Here is a 19811-nt window from a genome sequence, read left to right on the forward strand (position 1 = left end):
TTTTCCAAATACTCCACCAATCTGCCATTGGTCGGCAAACAGATCGCCCCGCCCCAAATGTATTCCACTGGTTAAGCCGTTGTTGTGGCAATTAGGTTAAAATGTTCAAACAAACGGCAGTGCTCTGATTTGCTCTACAAAACTACTGTGTTACACTGTTGAGAAATCAACCTACAAATGGTTTACTTAAAGTTGTCTCTGCATATTAAGTGAAAGAATTTTAATATAAAAAAATTACACAAGTCACCTTTAAGTTAACAAATGCAAATAGTGTGTGAAACGTTAGAAGAAGCCGTTTAGCACTCTACACAAAAGTTTCCTAGTACATGTCCAAAAATTAGACAATTAACAGGAAAAATTCTGTGTTATTGTCGCTATTGGCACATGATTGTTATTCTGTCTTCTTTTATTAATATGTGTTGGTACTAAATGATTGTTTTTGCCATCTGTGGAACAGTTACTTGTCTATTTAATTTGACAAAAGGAATGTGGACTGTTGAACTCAATAAGAATGCAGAAGGAAGTTATTAAATTCTCATCTCCATTGTTGCTGTCAAAAACATGTGTTCCTATCCGCCTAAGAAACGTGAAAGAAGCTGTTGATGAACTGTGCACTCACCATAACGTCCCGGGATGAGGGCCATTCACTAATCCAGAGGTTATGAACCAACAATAATGTTGTCATACCTAATTGAGTAATGAAACTCATAGGCAGCACACAGACAGAGGCTGATTCTCTTGTGATTTTGGTGGCGTTCGTAAAAGTTGTGCTCAGATAAATCATGCAAAGCAAGAAATGTGTTGTGTTGAGAAGACTTGTAGAGGAAGCCGAGATCAAAGTTTTCCAGAGGATTGATGTAATAGTGTTGCTGGGATGTTTTGAATTTAGATACATACACAACAGTTCAAAAGTTTAGGATCATTTTTTAAAATTATTTTCCATTTCAATATACTTAATATATTTACTCCTGTGATAGCAAAGCCGAATTTCATGCAGCCGTTACTCCAGTCTTTAGTGTCACATGATCCTTCAGAAATATTTCTATAAATTTCTTTACTGTCATTTTTAATCAAATATAATGTTGTATCAATGAATACTGTAATAGTGTCACCAAAACAAGTTCTAATAGAGACTTTGTGGTCAACTGAACTCTGCGGGCTCCTTGGTGTACTGGCCCGTAGTAATTACAGGCATCTATCTTTCACTCAGTGCTTTTCTCTAACAACATCGTCCTGGCCTGCAGCCAAACACACACTGAGCCAGCAGCAATGTGAGCAACATCAAACCGCACCCTGTCCTCCTCAACAGACTCCGTCAACACATTTCCTTTGAGTCTTCAAAGAGAGAATTGGTGATACTTTGAATGTACCTGCTTCTCACCGCATATTAGCGCACACTATGTACACATTCATTTCTTTCAGACTACGGGTTTACTTCTACTTACATAATAACAGTGGAATAAAAAATAGAATATTCTGGGTTCAATACAAACTCTGCTGACAATGTCTGTTCCATGCTTTGTGCAAAGTGCCACAGAAAATAAAGCAAACGTTGCATTTAGAGTAATGCACTTACAATGGATCCTATAGAACAAGGAATTACACAGATATAAATGCTAAAACACAAACTCAAAATGCCAACCACGCCATGCTAACTTGAGACTAGTGTGTTAAAACTGCTCTAAAGTAAGTTATATCCAATCTTTATATGGTCATGACCTGAGTTTGGATATAACTTTGGATATAACCAAAGTTACATCCAAACTCAGGTTATGACCATATAAAGCCGATAAACACAACATTTTTATGCAATATTTACCATATATAATGATATGATCTATTAATTTAGATCCAACAAGCAGTTCATACATTGGACTTGAATGCACCTCTTCTTTGATCAGCATCTTTATAATTTCTGAATTAAAATTAATTTTGATATTTTTTGAGGGGCATAATGTCAAAGATGTCGTAATGTAAATTTTGTAAAATAATTTAACTGTTCTGATGTTGTTTTTGTTGTATTATTTTAATTTTTTTAAAGTAATTTAACTTTTCTGAAGGTTGATGAAAGTGTGATATGGTTTTTTAGGGGGGGATGTACGTTACCATCACCCTGGTTCCCCCATGACCCTGGTTCAATGGAACCAGGGGCTGAGAATGATTTTTTTTTCTTTTAATATGGGACATGAACTCCAGTTTTTTTTCTGATAATATTTAATAATATTTAAGCAGCCATGTTTTGTGTTTTTTTTTTTTTTATTGTTGATGTACTGGTTATTTCTTTTCATCCACGTTTCAATGATTGCTCACACCAAAATAGTAACAAATTTCAAAATAGTAACTCCTTTATAAAACAGAGAACACAAAGATATTGAAGCACCTTGATTCTGTACTGTAAAGCCAATTTATATACTCTAAATATATCTTTATAACAGCATCCAAAAAAGTATCAAAATATTAGAATACTTTTTTGAAGGCTGTTGATGTTTTATGTCCCCAACAAGCATTGTTGCCGTATTTAACCATGCATTAGCAACTACCTTTTTCAAGACAAGTAAAAATACAAAATTTGTATTCACTATCTACAGAGCTTAACTTTAATTGAACCCGGATGTACTGTAACATGTAAAGAACATTAGCATTACTTTTCATAAGTGCTTTTCATAGTTTTTATCAAAGGGCAGTGTAACAGGTTAGCCTTTGCATCTACATATGAAGTTTTTTTCTTCATGCATTCTGGATACTACAGCCATTTGGAGAATCAGCCACAAGCCAACACCCAAACCAACACCCATTCCCTCCCTGGTAAAATGGGGGGCGGGAGGCTCCAGCTCTGAGAGGAGTTTGAGAGGGAGCAGTCTGGAGCCAGCAGCCTGATGTTGGGGCTGATAGTGAGCTTGCCCCGTCGTCTGGCTACAGTGTGGCACCTCTCTCCTCAGCCGTCCGCTTCTGAACACAGTCTTGTTTACAGTGCTGCTTGACCTGGGTCAGCACCGATAACCATCGCTCCAATGACATAATGGGCAATCCGCATGGTAACCATTTTTGCTTTATGGAGAGGAATGCAATACGGAAGAGGAGAACCTAGGAGGAAGAGATTAAAGTTTGGAGGAAGTCTTTGAGAAAAGTGAGACTCTGTAGGGCCAAGACGCATGCAAACATTTCCGACTTTGATAGGAATGTGTGTTCACGATTTACAATAGTACAGATTTGCTACGTCCTGAGGGACTATGATAGTAAAACAAAGACCAAATATTACTAATCTAGATACTACCTGTATGTCAACAATTGTCTCATTTGTGTCTATACGTCAAGCATGCAACTGAGAACCCTATTTAATCTCCTAAACTACAAAAAGCAGCCTCTAGGTAATAAAAGTTCCTCTCTTTAGTATATATAAGCATAAAAATAAATTAAGCACATTAAATTATATAGCATATAAGTGAAGTTACCAATGAAATTAGCTTACAGGGTCTCATGGGTTTGGCTTCAGTTTATATGACCACAAAGATAAGAGTGTAAGACCAAGAGAACGAAGTAGAAAGAGCGATTGAGAAGGAGACAAAGGAGAAACAAATAGTTCTAAATATAGACAGAAAGTGAGGGACCGAGATGCGGGCGGCAGAACAGAGTCGCTCCTGCTTGTGGTCTCACCCTCTGGTTATGAGAGTCTGGGTGGTCCACGCACAGACACATACACACAGGCCCTCAATTTCCCTCAGCTCTTAATTCGCTTGTCGTGGTTTTCTCCACAGGCCAGACTCTGGTTAGCCATCACCACTGCAATGCGTCACATAATGACAGCAATTTGTGGTCATAAAGGGAGAAAACGAGAAAAGAAGACAGAAAGACATGAGCGTCTTACTCTTTTTGTGGAAGACAGAACCGCAAATATTTGAGAGTGAAGGGATGAGTGAATCGAGTGGATGAGGAATGGAGAAAAACTATGTGGAAGGACAGACAGACCCCAGAACTGTCTCTGCGGCTTTGTTTGACCATGCTTTTGCACATGTCATCAAAATATATCCATGAGATTGCATACTGTATATCACGACTGATGTGTGGATTAAAAATCTGTCAAAAACTGTCACAGAAAGTAGTTTGAGTTAAAATTACAAACTGAGATGAGGCTGCTAGCCACACGATGTATAGTTTTCCATAACTTAATCATTCTCTATTTTATTAAGCCCAATCATATTTTATTGTGATAATTCTGAGAAGTGTAGTAATTTTTTTTTATGACTAGAAATTGATATTTTACATTTTTTTTTTTGTTTTCATAGTGTTAAACATTGCTTAAAAACTTTGTCTTTATAATTTTAAAGTGTTTTTTTTTTCTTTTTGATTTTGTAGACCTTTATTTTTTTATTAGGGTTTGTTTGTTTTGGTTAGATTTTTACTCTGCAGTGTAGTGGACCTGCTCTAGAATGTCACTTGTAATGGAACTGGGATATCAATCAATGTCATTTTCTGAGATACAGTAAATATCTTCATTAAATACAATATTTCAATGTAGGTCAATGTATGATGAGATCACAAAAATATCAGATTCCAGCCCAGGTTGTGTGCATGTGCATGACGCACCATGTGTGCTATTCATCAGCCTATAACTGACCTTTTTTCTGACCTCTTTCAGGTACAGCAGGGGTGTTCAAACTTGGTCCTAGAGAGCCACTGTCCTGTAGAGCTTAGCTCCAACTTGTCTCAACACACCTGCCTGGAAGTTTCTAGTATGCCTAGTAAGACCTTGATTAGTTGGTTCAGGTAGGTTTAATTGGGGATAACTCTACTGGACAGTGGTCTTCCAGAAGCAGGTTTGGACACCCCTGAGGTAAAGAGAGAAAGGACATGATGGAGACAAGAGGGAGGAACAGAAAATGTTGCAAGCCAGTTTCAATCCACATGAACACCATGGCTAGATATAGACACTAACTGGTAGGGTACAGCTCCAACACATGCAGTCTCCCAAAACACTTATGGTCTAGCTGTCTCTTTGTCCCAAAGCAGAGATATTCTTGATGTTTAATTAATATCAAAGTTTGCATTGATCTCTGTCTTTAACTTTACAATATTTGAAGCCTAGTACTCCAAAAGTATGTTAATAAGTTTTAAAGTCATGTTTCAGATGTAGTCCAGACTTCATTTCAGTCTACAAGTGACTTTTGTGCTGCAAAGAGAGTTAAGTAAATCACACATGTTTTCATTTTTATGATCCATTCAATATGTTCTACTCGCCGTTCATCTGGAATGTCCAATAAATCATTACAGGGCCCAATCTGTAGTTTTGTTCAGTCTTTTACAAACAAAAAATCTTTTTTGACTTATACAAGTTTACATTAAACCACGCTGACCAGCTTCTGGGAGAGATGTACAGAGGTGGAGGATTGAATTCAAACATGATGCAGACATAAAATATGATCTAAATACAGTATGGCTAACTTCAACATTGCTGCTTGTAAAATAGTAAAATTGTAAACATTGCTGGTTGTAAAATTTTAAAATAATAATTAAAAAAATTTTTTAATCTAATTTAAAATATAATATGCAAACTCAACAGTTACTACCTTCAAATATAGTAAAATAACCAATCAACCGCATGAACATTAAAGGAAGCAAACATAAAAATACCCAACAACTCTCTACATGTTAAGACTGTTTGCCACCTCCTGAAAACTTCACTCTCTAATCAAGTATCAAAGAGAATGTCTTTCAAAGCCTTTTCAAAGCAGGAGTGCGCTATTTAATGTGTTGCCTAGAGAGATGATTATTGCAATAAATTTCCTGTTGTCCCCAGTGGCGAGCAGCTGAGACAGCTGCAGGTCGGGCGGAGAAAACACCCTCTCCATCTATCCTTTTCACTGGCTGGAGCTCACCCTGTCCCTGGAGGTTCCAATCCCAACTCTAAAGAAGATGTACGAGATGGTTTGCCGGACTTCGCAAGACACTGGCCATGGGAAATAGTGCTTAGAGATATTGACTGTTCAATGGGCAAATGACAAAGTTTTTCCATTGACATTTGCTTCGAGTTTTGAGTTGGGAAACCTAATCTGCATGTCAAAGCCAATGGAACACATTTAAAAAAAAAATCACATGGTGACCTCAACATCAGCTCTTACTCTTTTCATTTATTTTCATCAGATACTGTATGCTGGGCATCTTTCTTTATTCTTAAGTCTCAAAGCAGAACAACTGTCCATATGCAAAGTGGCAAATCATCTGTAATGCCTTTTTGCCTACATCTTTGATGTTCGCCAGCAGTTTGGCAAGTAAGAACATGCAGTGGTTTTAGTCATAAAAGATTGTACCTTAACAGATGGCAAGGTTCATGCCTGCAATAGTGTTTCTCAATGATATTATTGGAAACTGATCACAATCGTTTATCAGCATTACCGGTTGGTCAGTTGGGAAATGCTATGTTCAACTTAAAAGTACACTAGCACTCAATCTTGTTTAACTTCTCGGCACACATTCAAACAGGCCTTTTCCATCCTTCCGGGAAACAACTCCCGGAGTGGTAATTTTCAGTTTATTACAAAATAATTGGCTTTGATTTGAATCATTCTCCCACAGTCGCTCTTAAAATGCACACCATGTTTTCTTTGGCACAATTCTACGTGGCATCAAACAAAGTTGTGTTTTTCAAAGATCTTGTTTACAAGTTTCCTGATGTGTAGATTCCTCACAGTTTAAGGACACCACCTGCATTTTGGCATGCACATGTGAGGTATGACCGTAGTAGGCTGGTTTATGATGCAGTGGGCATTGAATGGATTTCTTTGGACTGTAGTTCTACTTCTTTCAGAGATGTGCAGCTGCAAGTGATGCGACTCCGGAACGTCACGCATACTTCATGGCTCCCTTCTTAAGCAACCATTCTCTCATCTTTTCCTGCTAGACACAACGCCCAGAATAAACTAGCCATCCATCAGAAATGCCCTAACTTGAGTCCTTCTTGAAAGACTAAGAAAGTGTCACTCCAATTTACATTCCTAGATGATTTGAAAATTTTTGTCTGGTTACAGAATGTTTCTAGTTACTGCAATAAATCTTATAACACAAATCTTCCTCTGGTATTGACAGGGAAGCAGGTTATGAGATGTCCCTTTCCCAGTCTGGTGAAGGAACCTTCTCAAATAAGCCTGATACATAGATAGTAACCAGGATTCAGTGAGTAATCTTTCCTGATGCAAGGCACAGCCCTAAATAGTTCAGATAAGGAAAAAAAAATGCTTTGAGCCTGTCTCAGTCTGGCCAGCGATCCTTTCTGGTCCACATATTGCAATCTTGGATGAGTTGTATATTCTCAATGCGGCAAATGTAAGCAAACTCATTAAAAAAGAATTAGGGGGACTGTGTAATGCTGTAAGCTGTATGCATATAAAGTAATCTATTTGGAAACTCGGAAGGTTTAACTTGCTTCTTCATTTGAGTAGACGGCGTCACACATGTGGATCCCAAGCATCTCTGGATGAGCAGTTAACCATTCCCGCTTTGGTGTGACTGGGCTCCTTTACGGTTAGGATCATGAATCTGAAATCTAAGCTTCATTTCCACTTAACGAACAGTATTCTGGGTATCTTCTTTCCTTAAGGTTTCCAGTGGTGTTTGAGGGGGTGAAAACATGTCACCTCAAAAGCACAGTTTATAGCTTCTGTCAGATCCAAAGAGCCGATGGTGAAATGCGGCTAAAGACTTAACCACAGGTTAAGAGACCCCCACAGAGGTCTGTGATGGATTGTCAAGTTTGCCCAGGGGGTGATTTATGAACCTCTGCCATTGAAAAGGACAGAATCCACACTTAGACACTGATTCAATTGTTATTCCCTCACCAGAACCAACAGGAAAAATGTATTGCTCAGTGGTTGCTCTTTCATAGACCAGGCAAATTCTCACTTAGGTTCACTTAAGAATCATCTTTGCCACAGATATTTTTTCCTAAAATTCCCCTGGAGACAACTGAGACCATTTTTACAGTCATTCAAATCATTTCATATTGAGAGGTCTTACTTATGATGGCAGATCTTGGTATCTTGCCAAATCTGACAACATTCTGAAACATTTTGTGCTTACATACATTGCAAAAACCAAAGCAAATGATTCCCTTTGATCTGATTGCTGTCTAGAAGAACCACTTGAGATATAAAATACATTTCATTCCTTCTGTCCTACAGCCTTATGTCTTTATTTCAAAAATGGATCTGGAACTCAGGAAGTAAGTGGCCTGGAAGAAAGGTCTTCAATCAATAATAGTTGATGATGTGACCAAGTTCTACATCTCTGCAATCCTATAATAGTTAGGAGGTCCCACACGGGGTTTGCTCCTCAGGTTTGGTTTTTCTACAAGCAGAGCAGAAGCATTCGGGTCTTCTCCTCCAACTCTGGATCTATTTAAAGATGTTCTGGAGATGAGGCAGTCTGCGGTAGGTCCACTGGTTTATTTATCCTGCATGGGCTCTGACTATTTTCGGGCTGACTTCACAGGGCACTAATTGCTCTCGTTTCACTGTTAGGTAACGGGAAGAGAAGGAAATGAACAATCACTCCCATGTTTGTTTGAGGGTGAGGTTGAGTCTGCAACTCTCCGTATGTGTACTAGCTTGTACACAAATGGAGTCGTGTGTTAATGACAAGAGATTCTGCTTGGAGAAAAAAATGCACGGCCTGTTTTTTGTTTATTCGTTTTTCTTTCCATTCAGCCATTTTTGTCCAGAATTTGTATTGAGGAACTAAGGAATTTATCAAAGAATGTGTTGTTGTTTTTTTCCTCCACAAATTGCATAAGTTTATAGAAGTTATATAGAAGTTTAAAAAGTAATGAACAAATGAGGCAGTTAGAAAAAGCTTGTAGTCATAGATTATGAATGTGATTTGGTTCTGCAAGTAGGGTCATAACACTCTCAGGTGTAAACATACCTCTGTCTGTCCTACAGCCTGGAGGGTATGTTGTACATCCTGACCCCTCTCACTCACTCACTACATTGCACATTGGTGTGGCAGATTCCTATGTCTGTTTGAATTGTCCAATGTTCTGAAAAGATCAAACTCTCTCCCCGTTGCCTTGTCCATGACCTGTCCTGACACACAAAGCAGGTAAACAGGCACTGGGGTACCGTGAGCTGAGATCTACGGTCAGAGTCTAAGCTGTCTTCCCGCTTGACATAATACATGACTTTCACCTTCTTCTCACTCCGGTCATGAACCCAGGGTGAAATTTTACCCCAGCAAATATGTACATCTCTGTAAACTGTGGACTTCATCAGCTGGGGTTTTTAATAAACTCGCCATTCCAGATATCCCGTAGACATTTGGAGCCTCACTTGAAGAAAGTTTTTATTCTCTTTCTCTGAGGAACAGTTAGCGAGAATGCCAAATTTGTCCATGTGTTTCATATATTTGTTAAATTTCGAGTAATACTTCTTGGAGACTCTGGGTTTTGGTAATGGACTGTTGATGGAGGGTATACATACAGAAATATAAATCGACTGAAGAACCTCAGCTGTGATGTTATTCCTCAGCTCTGTGCTCTACGTGAATCCCACTGCGTCACTTTGCAGTGGTACCATAAGTATCCAAGCTGTGAGTGATTGTCCGTGCAGTTTGTCTGCTAGCACCCCCTGAGGGATCAGCCTACAAACTTACCACATTATAAAGCTCAAAGTGTTCACCACTGCCAGGATGAAAAGACCATTATCACCCTGTTTCATTGAAGAGCTTAGGTGGTAAACGGAGAGAACATTAGAGCCCTTGGAGCCGTTTAATGATGTAGGCTGCCAGAGTTAAACTGACTAGGATTCAGAAGTGCATAAACAACCCTGAAGATCTGAGCCATGATCCCGAGAAGGCCTTCTTCTAAACTTTTTGCTAATGTTTTTTTTTTTTTCATTTTTATTGACAGCATAGTGAGGGGACATGAAATGATGCAACAAAGTGGCAGGAAAGAGATCGGGAAATGATGTAATCCCTATTTAAACTTCTCTTCTCAGTATGAGCACCATGTAGCAACTTGTGTGTGTTAGCTACTAGGTACTAAGTGCTGGGTAAAATTTAACATACATTTAACATCTGTTTTCTCAACAGCACTTAGTCACTATGAAATCTAAATAAATAAATAAATAAACAAAAACTAGTGTTTTATCAAATTATATTTAGCTGTTGGAGTCTATAGCCTCATGGGCACAGCTTTTGGCGACCCGAGTTTGAACCTTGCATTCCTTTTACAAAAAAAAAAAAAAAACCTCACCACCTATTTATTACTGATTTGCATATTAAAATGCAAAAGATCTCAGATCCACCAGAAAAGCACTTCATGAAAATATATTTTTATTTTATATACATATATATATATATATATATATATATATATATATAATTGCAAGACAAAACATAATTAAAATAAGGCTGCTGAGTTGATATTTTAAATAATGCTCATTTAAGCACTGGTTGCTAGGCAAACATACATCCCATAATTAAAATGTCAAAATGGAAAAACTGGCCTCAGAAACTTCCTGTTAATTTCTTTACTGTCATTTTTTTCTCTCATTTAATATCTGTATTTATGTTAGTAAAATGGGTTGCGAACAGCATTTTGTGTTGACTGAACTAAGCTAAAATTTCTGACATGGTCATGTGACATAATTGATAAGTGTATATAAAATTTGTTCCAGCTGTTTGTAATATTTGTTACACGGTGATTTAGGTGTTAACTCTTCCTGTTTGACCCTTAAAACATAAATCACTGGCCAAAAGGGCCACTAATAGATTTATGGCCCTCAAATCAGATAACACAACACCCTTCAGAACTTGAAGGCATCTTTCACACACTCGCTCTGTTCTTGTTTCTGACTCTAAAAGGTTTCAAGGCCAAAGCACTGGAAGTTGAGGCGGGCCAGTAAGCGAAAACATGTGCCTGCAGCCCCCAGCTCGAGCTCAACATTAATTTGTGTTTGTGTAGAAAATTGCCCTGAGAGAGCTGAAAATATATGGACCTTGGCTTCAGGGAATGGGCTGACAGCTTTGAGGTTTGAGCTGGTTGATGCTTGTACTCATCTTCAGCTGAGCTAACCTGATGCTAACTGGTTTCAGTACAGCTCTAAAAGACATTTTAGTGGGTTCTTTGAATTGAGGGTTTTATCTTTATTTTAATACAGTTATAGTTATTTAAAAATTGCCTTAAAGCACGCCAGCTTTCCTAATTAGAACCAACTGTCGTATATGTGATTGTAATATATTGTTATTAGATTAAATATGCTTCTTTAAAAATATGAACATGAGAATTTATTTATTTATTTAATCAACTATGGCACATACTGTATAGTTCTAAAATGACTTCTAATCTCCTGAAAGACTAAAAGGCTTCTATCTTCATCTATACTGAAAGACAAATATTAATTTGACATTAAAAGTGTCTGAAAGGTGAAAAATTAAAATGTTTAAACGATTTTTGTTCATTCAATGAAAGTCAGTGTTGGCCCAATGTTGTTTTAGGCCCCATTGACTTTCATTGTATAGACAAAACAGTTAAAACATTCTTTAAAATATCTTATTTTGTGATCTGCAGAAGAAAGAAAGCCATACAGGTCTGAAAAGGAGGTTTGAAAATCATACAGGTTTGAGCGTGAGTAAATGAATTTCGAATGAACATCTGATGTTCTGCTTCTTCTCAGTGCAACAGCCCCATGAAGTTTGTGTGAAGACTTAATTTCCAGGCTTTTTAGATCTTCCGTATCTACAAATATAAATCAATCAGCAGTCAGTGTGTTTAGGAATGTGTATGTGAGTGTTATTCATGTTAGTGTACAAAACAGCAATCTCTAACTTTTCCTCGTCTGATGTACCTAACGTCCACTCCTGTTGAAACCAACAGAAACAAACAAAAATCAGTGCAAAAACAGACTCTCTTGGTGACAGACTTTTTCCACGCCTCAGGGCACCTGTTGTCCCATATGGGCGATTGCTGCAGAGCGAGACAGGACAGGCATTTAATACTGGCAGAATGTCCAGCGCTGCTGCCTGCTTTCTCAGTAGCACGTTCACACAGCTCACATTTTTTGCTCTATAAACTATTCTATCTAAATTTAATGTTAAGCAAGACCCACCATGCATAAAATAGTAATGATAGTACCTGCTTATTATGTCCATAGAAAAATAATCAGTAATAGAAGCATAATATTAATTGAATCCATTAAGGAAGGATGCTTTTGCAGAGATGACAAAAAGTTTTGATTATAAAGGATGTGTAAAGGATCCCAGATCCACTAGAAAATCAGTTCATGAATATATATATATATATATATATATATATATATATATATACACACATATATTATAATTGCAAGACAAAACAATTACAATAAAATAGGGCTGCTGGGCTGATATTTGAAATAATGCTTATATAAGCCCCCAAACATCCCATGACTGAAATGTCAGCAATGCAAAATGTCAAAATGCAACAACTGGCCACAGACACTTCATGCATTTAAAGTTTGGTGAGTTTTCAGTGCAGGGATTAGAAGTTATAGCAGTTCAAAGTGGAATAATAACGACACGCCAGGGCATATGCAATAGAAATCAGACCGGAAAGCAGTTCAGACAACACTTTTTCACGGTTTGACTGAAAGTATGGCATAAAAAAAAAAGACGACCGATGAATGAGGACTTTGAGTAAATGGCGTCAGTAGAACAGAGCTTTCTTGCAGAATGGTCTCCGTCGTGCTTAAACACACACTTTGACATCTCAACAATGACATGCACATCAAAGCTCAGTCAATATTTACATCAATCTGCTCTCCTCTGGTGAAGAAAAAAGTGATAGACGAGGCATTGCATGTGAAAGACTGCTGGTCTGATTTGCACAGACTCAAAATCAATAACTTTGACAATTTGTGAAATACCTGGCAGAATCAGTTTGACCAACAGCACTGGCTGAATTATTCATCGAACACTAGTGAGATTCTATTAAAGTTTCGTTACAATCCTCATTAAATTAATACAATTTGCTGCAGTGTTTAATAAACGTACTAAATAGACACAGATTTTACATATGAAGTCATGCGAGATATTGCCAGATGCAATAAAAATCCCTATAACTCTAGCAGAATAAAAAAGAGATACAATCGTATGAACTTGCGACTGTCTAGAGACACTGCTCAAGACGTTTCAATATGTTTGAAAGGTTGTGGTACATGTGTTTGCAATCCCATTCCCAACCATGAGCTACGCTTCCTCCGAAGCCTGAAACACAACTCTCTCCAGTTATTGATTCACGTGAGCTGCACAACGTTTTATGAGCGAACATTTGAGTCCTCCTTTGCGTCATCATTCACAATCAGGGGACATATGGCATGCCTTAGCGATTAGCATGGACTTAAACCTAACAGGCTTCCAGCTGACATGGAGAAACCCAATACTGTACGGAGCGCCCCACTGCATCACTCTACACACACGTTCCCATCAGATACCGCTGCACTGAGAACTGTCACAGGACACATGGGAAACAAGCATTGCTTTTCACGTTTGGTAAGGATCGGAGCAGTCTGTATGGTTTCGATCGCGCTGAAAGTGTCCCGTTTGGGTCAACATAGTTTCATATATTATGTATTACAGTCCTGATTAAAGGTGCACATCAACACGGATCACTCAAGACAGATCACATGTATGTCATACATCCTAAATGGGATCAGAAATGAAACGTCACAGGAAAAAAATAATAATAATTACATCTTAATAATATAATGCATCTAATCTCATAATCATAATTAGGATAGCATAAATAATTTTAATAATCATGATCATTTAAAATATAAGCATTAAACAGAGGAGAAAAGCACTTCCCATATGGTTCTCGTTGACATGAAGGTCATGCGCTCAATTAAACAATGGCATTTTAGCGCAAATCCATCTGTCACTTAGTAGAAACAGTCAAATCAGACAAATGCCAGGTAGCCTGACTTGCATTCATCCTAATAAACCACGAACAAACTACTCAAGATTAAAGAAAACATGCCACAGACTACATTAAATACAGGTGCACTTAAGCATAAATATGATTTATGAATACCTTAATGTGTTTTGTGCAACCGCTGAGAGCATGAAACCACAGATTCTTATGAAACCAAAATTGTCAGTCTATCTCTTGTTAATAACTCCGCATATGTTTGTAGTCTTATGAAACCAAAATTGTCAGTCTATCTCTTGTTAATAACTCCGCATATGTTTGTATTGTTAGTGTATATTTTGTTGATAAATTTTCTTATGTTTGTAGCAATCACGAATATTTGAGTGATACAATTTCTGGGTCTTGAAGCAAAACCTCATCCAGGCATAAAACAATAATCTTTCAGTGTCCTTTTGAAGATATTTAATGTAATCAAACCAAAAATCCCTCAAGAACTATTCACAACCCCTTACTGTCTCAGCAAAGCGGGTGATGGAAGCAGGAGGTCGTACTCACAGGTAAGACGTCAAAGGACTTAGGTCGGTTGGCACACTGGATAGTCCTTGTTCAGAGCAGTCCACGAGCAGTAGGATGCCATCCTCCTCACACTGGCACGCAGACGGGCACTGCTTACCAGGCACGGCGGCAACCGGCGACCCGTGAGAATGGGCACACGAGACGGCATGCAGGATCAGTAACACCACCAACATGACAATGAGCTGTATATCTGTCTGTCTCTCTGCAGTCTCACTCAGCTGTAGCTCTGTTTGTGTGTATGTGTCTGTCCGCTCTCAGCTCTCTGAAATGTTATCCTGAGCCTCGTCTCTGTAGATTTATTCTGTCACTTCAAACTCCCATGGGTAAATGAGTCAGTCAGGGGCTTACACAGGTCTTCTCTCTCTCTCTCTCTCGTCTCATCTCACTTAGGAGACATTCACCTATTGTAGTGGAAGCTTGCAGTGCTCCTCTGATTGGCCGGAACTTTTGGAGGGCGGGGCCAGCTGGCACAGCACTCCTCCTACTTTCTCTTGCGCGCTCTTTCTGCCTCAGGCAGCTGGTGTGGATGGTTGGAAGAAAGCAGGAGAGCCGAACTCTGAGAGGGGGGACTGTATGCTGTATGCGGAGACCTCATTTTCACTACGTCTTCCCATCATACCTTTAGAGCTACCACAATCCTTCCCTCACAATTACTTTTCTACAACTGCTGCAATCCACTTTCGTGGAAAGTTCCCCTAGATCCTACTACTTAAATTTAGCTGTCAAGCACCAACCGCTTCTCCTGCCATTACTCCTTATGAATCATGCGTGAATGTCGTTTCGCTCCATTTCTCTCGAAGCAACGCTTACATGGTGTTTTATAACCCCAACAACAATAATTGAGTAAAGCTGCGGGCTCCCCTCAACACCATCAGCCAAACAAACTACAGATTTACTACTTTGCTGTCCTAGCTTGTACAGCAGGGTGTCTCTTTACCACAAGAGGCATGATTATACAGAGCGAGAGACATTCTCATGGCTTGTTCGGTGGGTCTCACTTTAGCTAGTGGAAGGTGGAAGGTACAATGATGAATTGCGGTTTCTTCAATTGGAAAGGTGGACAGTGGAATTTTCTGGTTGGTTATAGGTGATAAATACTATTTGTTTATGTCTCAAAGGATCATGGGAATTCCTGATTGATTGGCGTCAAGGGTCCTAACTGCAACAGCTGAATTTCACCTAAACATTTCAGAAAAACACAATAGAGATGTACAACAACATACAAGCTTCCAGGAAACATCCAGGATTTCCAGAAGCTGCGGAAGATGTGGCTCCAAATGTCTGTAAAACTCTTTAAGTACTTTCACTGTGGCTGTATCATTGAGCACATGATGTTATACAATGTGAATTGTAAAAGGATGCAATATTTGTGTTATTGTGATCATCTTTTACTATGTTGGCAGTGGTTTCTGGAAAAATTTCCATTATGGATCTAGCGTAGTATAGTGCCCAAAGCACTATCCTCTCTCTCGTTCTGCTTCATTCTATTATTTTTAGACTTGTTTTTGTAATGTTCATGGGGGGTCTTGATTGTTAGCGTGACACATTTCCTTTTGTGAAACTGTGGCCAGTTTCTGAGAATCAAATAACATTAGTTTGAGTGCTTCAGTTGTTTTGCATTAATCTTAGTCATCCCATCTGTTTCAAAATCTCTTTCTTGTAGTTGATGCTTTTTATGCTTTCAACATTGCAGTCCAGCATGAAGATCTCCAGCGCTGCTCATTCATCTGATTTAGAATCAGTCACAATGGGCTCAAATGAATTCCATTAATTCATTAAAATTCCTCAGCTGAGCTCATTTTCTGTGGAGCCTTTGTTGCATTCCCTCAAAAAAAAAAAAAAAAAAAAAAGAACTGTAGTCATTGCTACACATTATCTCTGCATTATCCACACACACACACGCACACCAGCAAATCAGTCGACCTTTCACACACCAAACACCATCAAGAGCTCAATTCTCATGCAAACACTCATTGCGGTAATTGCTTTGCCTGAGGACAGCCTCAATATGTAGATCCACAAACATGCAATACTCCCCTGTCTCTGAGGTTTAATTTATGTCAGTTCAGTTTCCAGTCGTGTCATGCAAGAAGTGATGAAAGGTAAGAGATGCTGAATAAGAAAGATTAAATAAATAAAACTTGAGGATTGCCTGTACCCAGAGGAAAATTTAATTGCTGAAAGGATGCTCTGTCATAGCGACTTAACAGAGCTCTCATTTATGTGTTTTCTCTCAAATATTTCCTTTAATAGAAGTAGAAATAAGCTATAAAATGAATGTGAACTCAGGTAATTTGGTCATGAGGAAGCCAATGAGAAATGTGTGAGTTTTGATATTGAAACTTAAAAAAACTGTGTTTTGGTTGCAAACTTGTGTGAGACTGATCTCTTTTTTTTGAAAGCATGATTTTTAAGTATGTTTCCGTTTTCTCTATTTAATCTCATTTCTCTCTAGAAGAAACAAGTGAAATATTAATATTTTATTTGTCCTCTAATTTTTATTTGAGCAATATCTGTATAAATATGTATTTCCACTGCAAAGATTTATAAATCAATATTTGTCTTGTTTTACAGTAAAAATATCTAAACAGCCTTTACACAAGAGACATGAAAAAGAATGGCAAAATATAGTGTTAGATTTATGCTTAAACTATTAAAAAAATGCATTAAAAAATACTTTTAAAAAGAATATTCAGTTTTACTACGCAAGTAAATTACGTTATTTAGATTTCAAAAATGCTCATTTAGATAATTTTATGGGAAAACTAGCTAAAGAACATACTAAGACAACATGTCTGCAGTGCTTTGTGACTGTGAGGTTTGTGTTTTTCTGTACAGCATGAGTGAAATCTGCTCTTACTATTTTTCTTGAAGAGCGAAACAGAAAGAACAAGCAACTCTGAAAAGCTCAGACGCTGAAAAGCAGGGATTTGTGAACAATGTGCCGACAGTAAAGGAGAAGTTGAAAGTTAGACGTGCTGTCACCAAACACAGCTCTGCAAACAGTTCCCACCTCTGGGCACCTGCTCGCTGAGTCGGAGGCCAAAACAGGGTTGGGTTACCTATACGGCTGGAGCTACAGGGACCGCTGGAAGATTTGCCCCATTCCCTGCCCCTGAAGATCAAAGGCCTACACTCCCCACTCAATCTCATATCCACCCACACACACTCTATCCAAGCATCGGCAATCTTTTAAGGCACAAAAGGGAAGCAGTTACCTGGCTCTCACCTGTCTGAATCTGCCACAGGTTATTCGAGCTCCGTCAAGCACGGAAGTCCATTCAGCGGCTGCCTGATGAGAGGAGAAACTGGAGACCTGGTTCTACCCACTTACCGAGGCTGGGAACAGACAATTACGGGTAAACGCAGTCGTATCTGGCTGCTATGACCACCTGCTTAGTTCACTTGAGGGAACGTCTTAGAATAAAAGCAAACAGCTAGCAAAACAACTCTCAGTTTCTATGTTTCTAAAACTAGACTTTGCTGTAGTGATCAGAATGTTTTATGTATAGATAGCATTGTATGAAAGCGCTTTTAATAGGCTTACTTCTTAAGTTAAGTATATGTAGGTATTGCTTAGCGGTTCTGAATAATATTTCACATTAGTATTAGCTAATCCATTACTAAGGTGTTGCTGGATGCTTTTATGGCATTACAAATGTGTTATCTGTTGTTGTTAAAGTTATGTGTGGTTGCCAGGCCATAGAATTTTGCCTTATTGGTCAGTGTGTCAGTGAGAAAGCCAGGCTTTAAGCCCCAGAAATTAAATAAAGCCTATATCAAACAAAAGCCGGCTTGAACATAACATTATTTATTTATTTATTTATTTATTTATTCATTTGAATTAAAAAAAAAAAAATCATCATATTTAAGCAATATCACAAAAACAGAGCGCTGTCTGTATAGCTCCGATTAGCAAAAGCACTACTTGTAAGTGTGATTCTTTTGAACAACATCTAGCCTAAAAGAAAAATAAATTTATAGTAACATTTTAGTTATCGCCACCTACTGGCGTAAAGATGCAGAAAACTGCAGAAAATGTCCCCCTTTAATGCCCAGACTGCAGTCTGAACGCAGAAACTGAAGGCCGCTTTGCTAAATTAAATTCAAGCACATGAACTTAGCTACGTCTTGTATAGCTAACAGTACTCCACTAACTGTCATGTAGGCTATAGCTTTGCTAAATTAAATTCAAGCACATGAACTTAGCTACGTCTTGTATAGCTAACAGTACTCCAACACTTCAGGGCTACGAGGCTTCCGGTGCAGCCGTTTCATTATTGTAGCTGTAAAAAATATTTATAAGTCCTTTATGCTGCACCTAATGTTATTTTATTGGATTACTGTAATCAAAAACACTCTGGTTTGTCGTGCAGATAGTTTATTACTGCACTTTGTACTGCGGCTAATCGGAAGTCTGAACGTTTACAGGTTGATAGTTAATTGTATGCATCCACATTGAAAAATATCGGAAGTCTCCACATTGACAGGAAATAGTAAGTATACTTCAGAGTAAAGTTGCAAGTATATTTAGACTTTTACTGCGTATACTTAAATGTCATTTTTAAGTAATCGGAAGTCTCCACATTGACAGGAAATAGTTACATCCACATTGAGAATACTAATAGGGGGTTTACTAATAGCACACTTGAATAAACTTCTTTTTCGTAAGGGTAGCCAAAGTGGTTACTTGCTAATCTTGGAGAAGTGGCTCTAGGCCATCCTACTTTGTTTTTTTATTGTTTTTTTTTGCACATTTGAAAAGAGAAACAAACAAGCTGCATGATTTGAGGACTGTAAAATACAACACTTAAAAAAAAATGTATGGGGTTTTAGTTTAGGTTTTATTCTCAACACGTTTAATTTTTCTTTCTTAGTTTTGAAATGCCATTACCTCACGACATTTACCTGTGAACCTGCACAAGAGTTCATGTCCCAGAATGTTTACCCCAAAGACAGCAAGCTGAATTCATGTTGGCTCACTCGTGAGAATCACATTGACAGTATAAAATACAGTCAGCATACATGATAACACATTCACGAGTCAGAGCCTGCCAGGGAGAACAGAGAAAAGAAAAGGATCTTATTTTGGATTCTATTTTAAGTCTTGCCATTGGCAGTCCAATTATAGAAGCAAAGGTAAGGAGGGGGCATGAATTAAATAGCAATAAATAAAGATGATATATTATCAATTGTCTCAAATTTGATTGCTTCAATTATTTCCAGGCAAAGACTTGTTGCACGTGTTACTTCGGGACAAGTCAGACAGGTTAGAATCTAAACTCTGTCAATGACTCTGCATCACATTCAAAGTGTGCAGGTACAGTAAATACTAAGGAAT

At 38.1% G+C, this 19811-nt stretch overlaps 1 protein-coding gene across 1 annotated transcript in view; it reads right to left on the minus strand.

Moving 5' to 3' along the window:
- LOC109048302 (leucine-rich repeat-containing G-protein coupled receptor 6) overlaps positions 1 to 14862 on the minus strand; it is a 75641-nt gene extending 60779 nt beyond the window's left edge. Inside the window, exon 1 of the mRNA XM_042750194.1 lies at positions 14450 to 14862. Within this exon, the coding sequence (XP_042606128.1) occupies positions 14450 to 14643 (194 nt within the window). The 5' untranslated portion in view covers positions 14644 to 14862. The remainder of the gene's footprint in view (positions 1 to 14449) is intronic.
- Between the last annotated feature and the right edge of the window lie 4949 nt (positions 14863 to 19811).

Source organism: Cyprinus carpio, chromosome B23, assembly GCF_018340385.1.
Source record: "Cyprinus carpio isolate SPL01 chromosome B23, ASM1834038v1, whole genome shotgun sequence".
NCBI classification, from domain to species: Eukaryota; Metazoa; Chordata; class Actinopteri; order Cypriniformes; family Cyprinidae; genus Cyprinus; species Cyprinus carpio.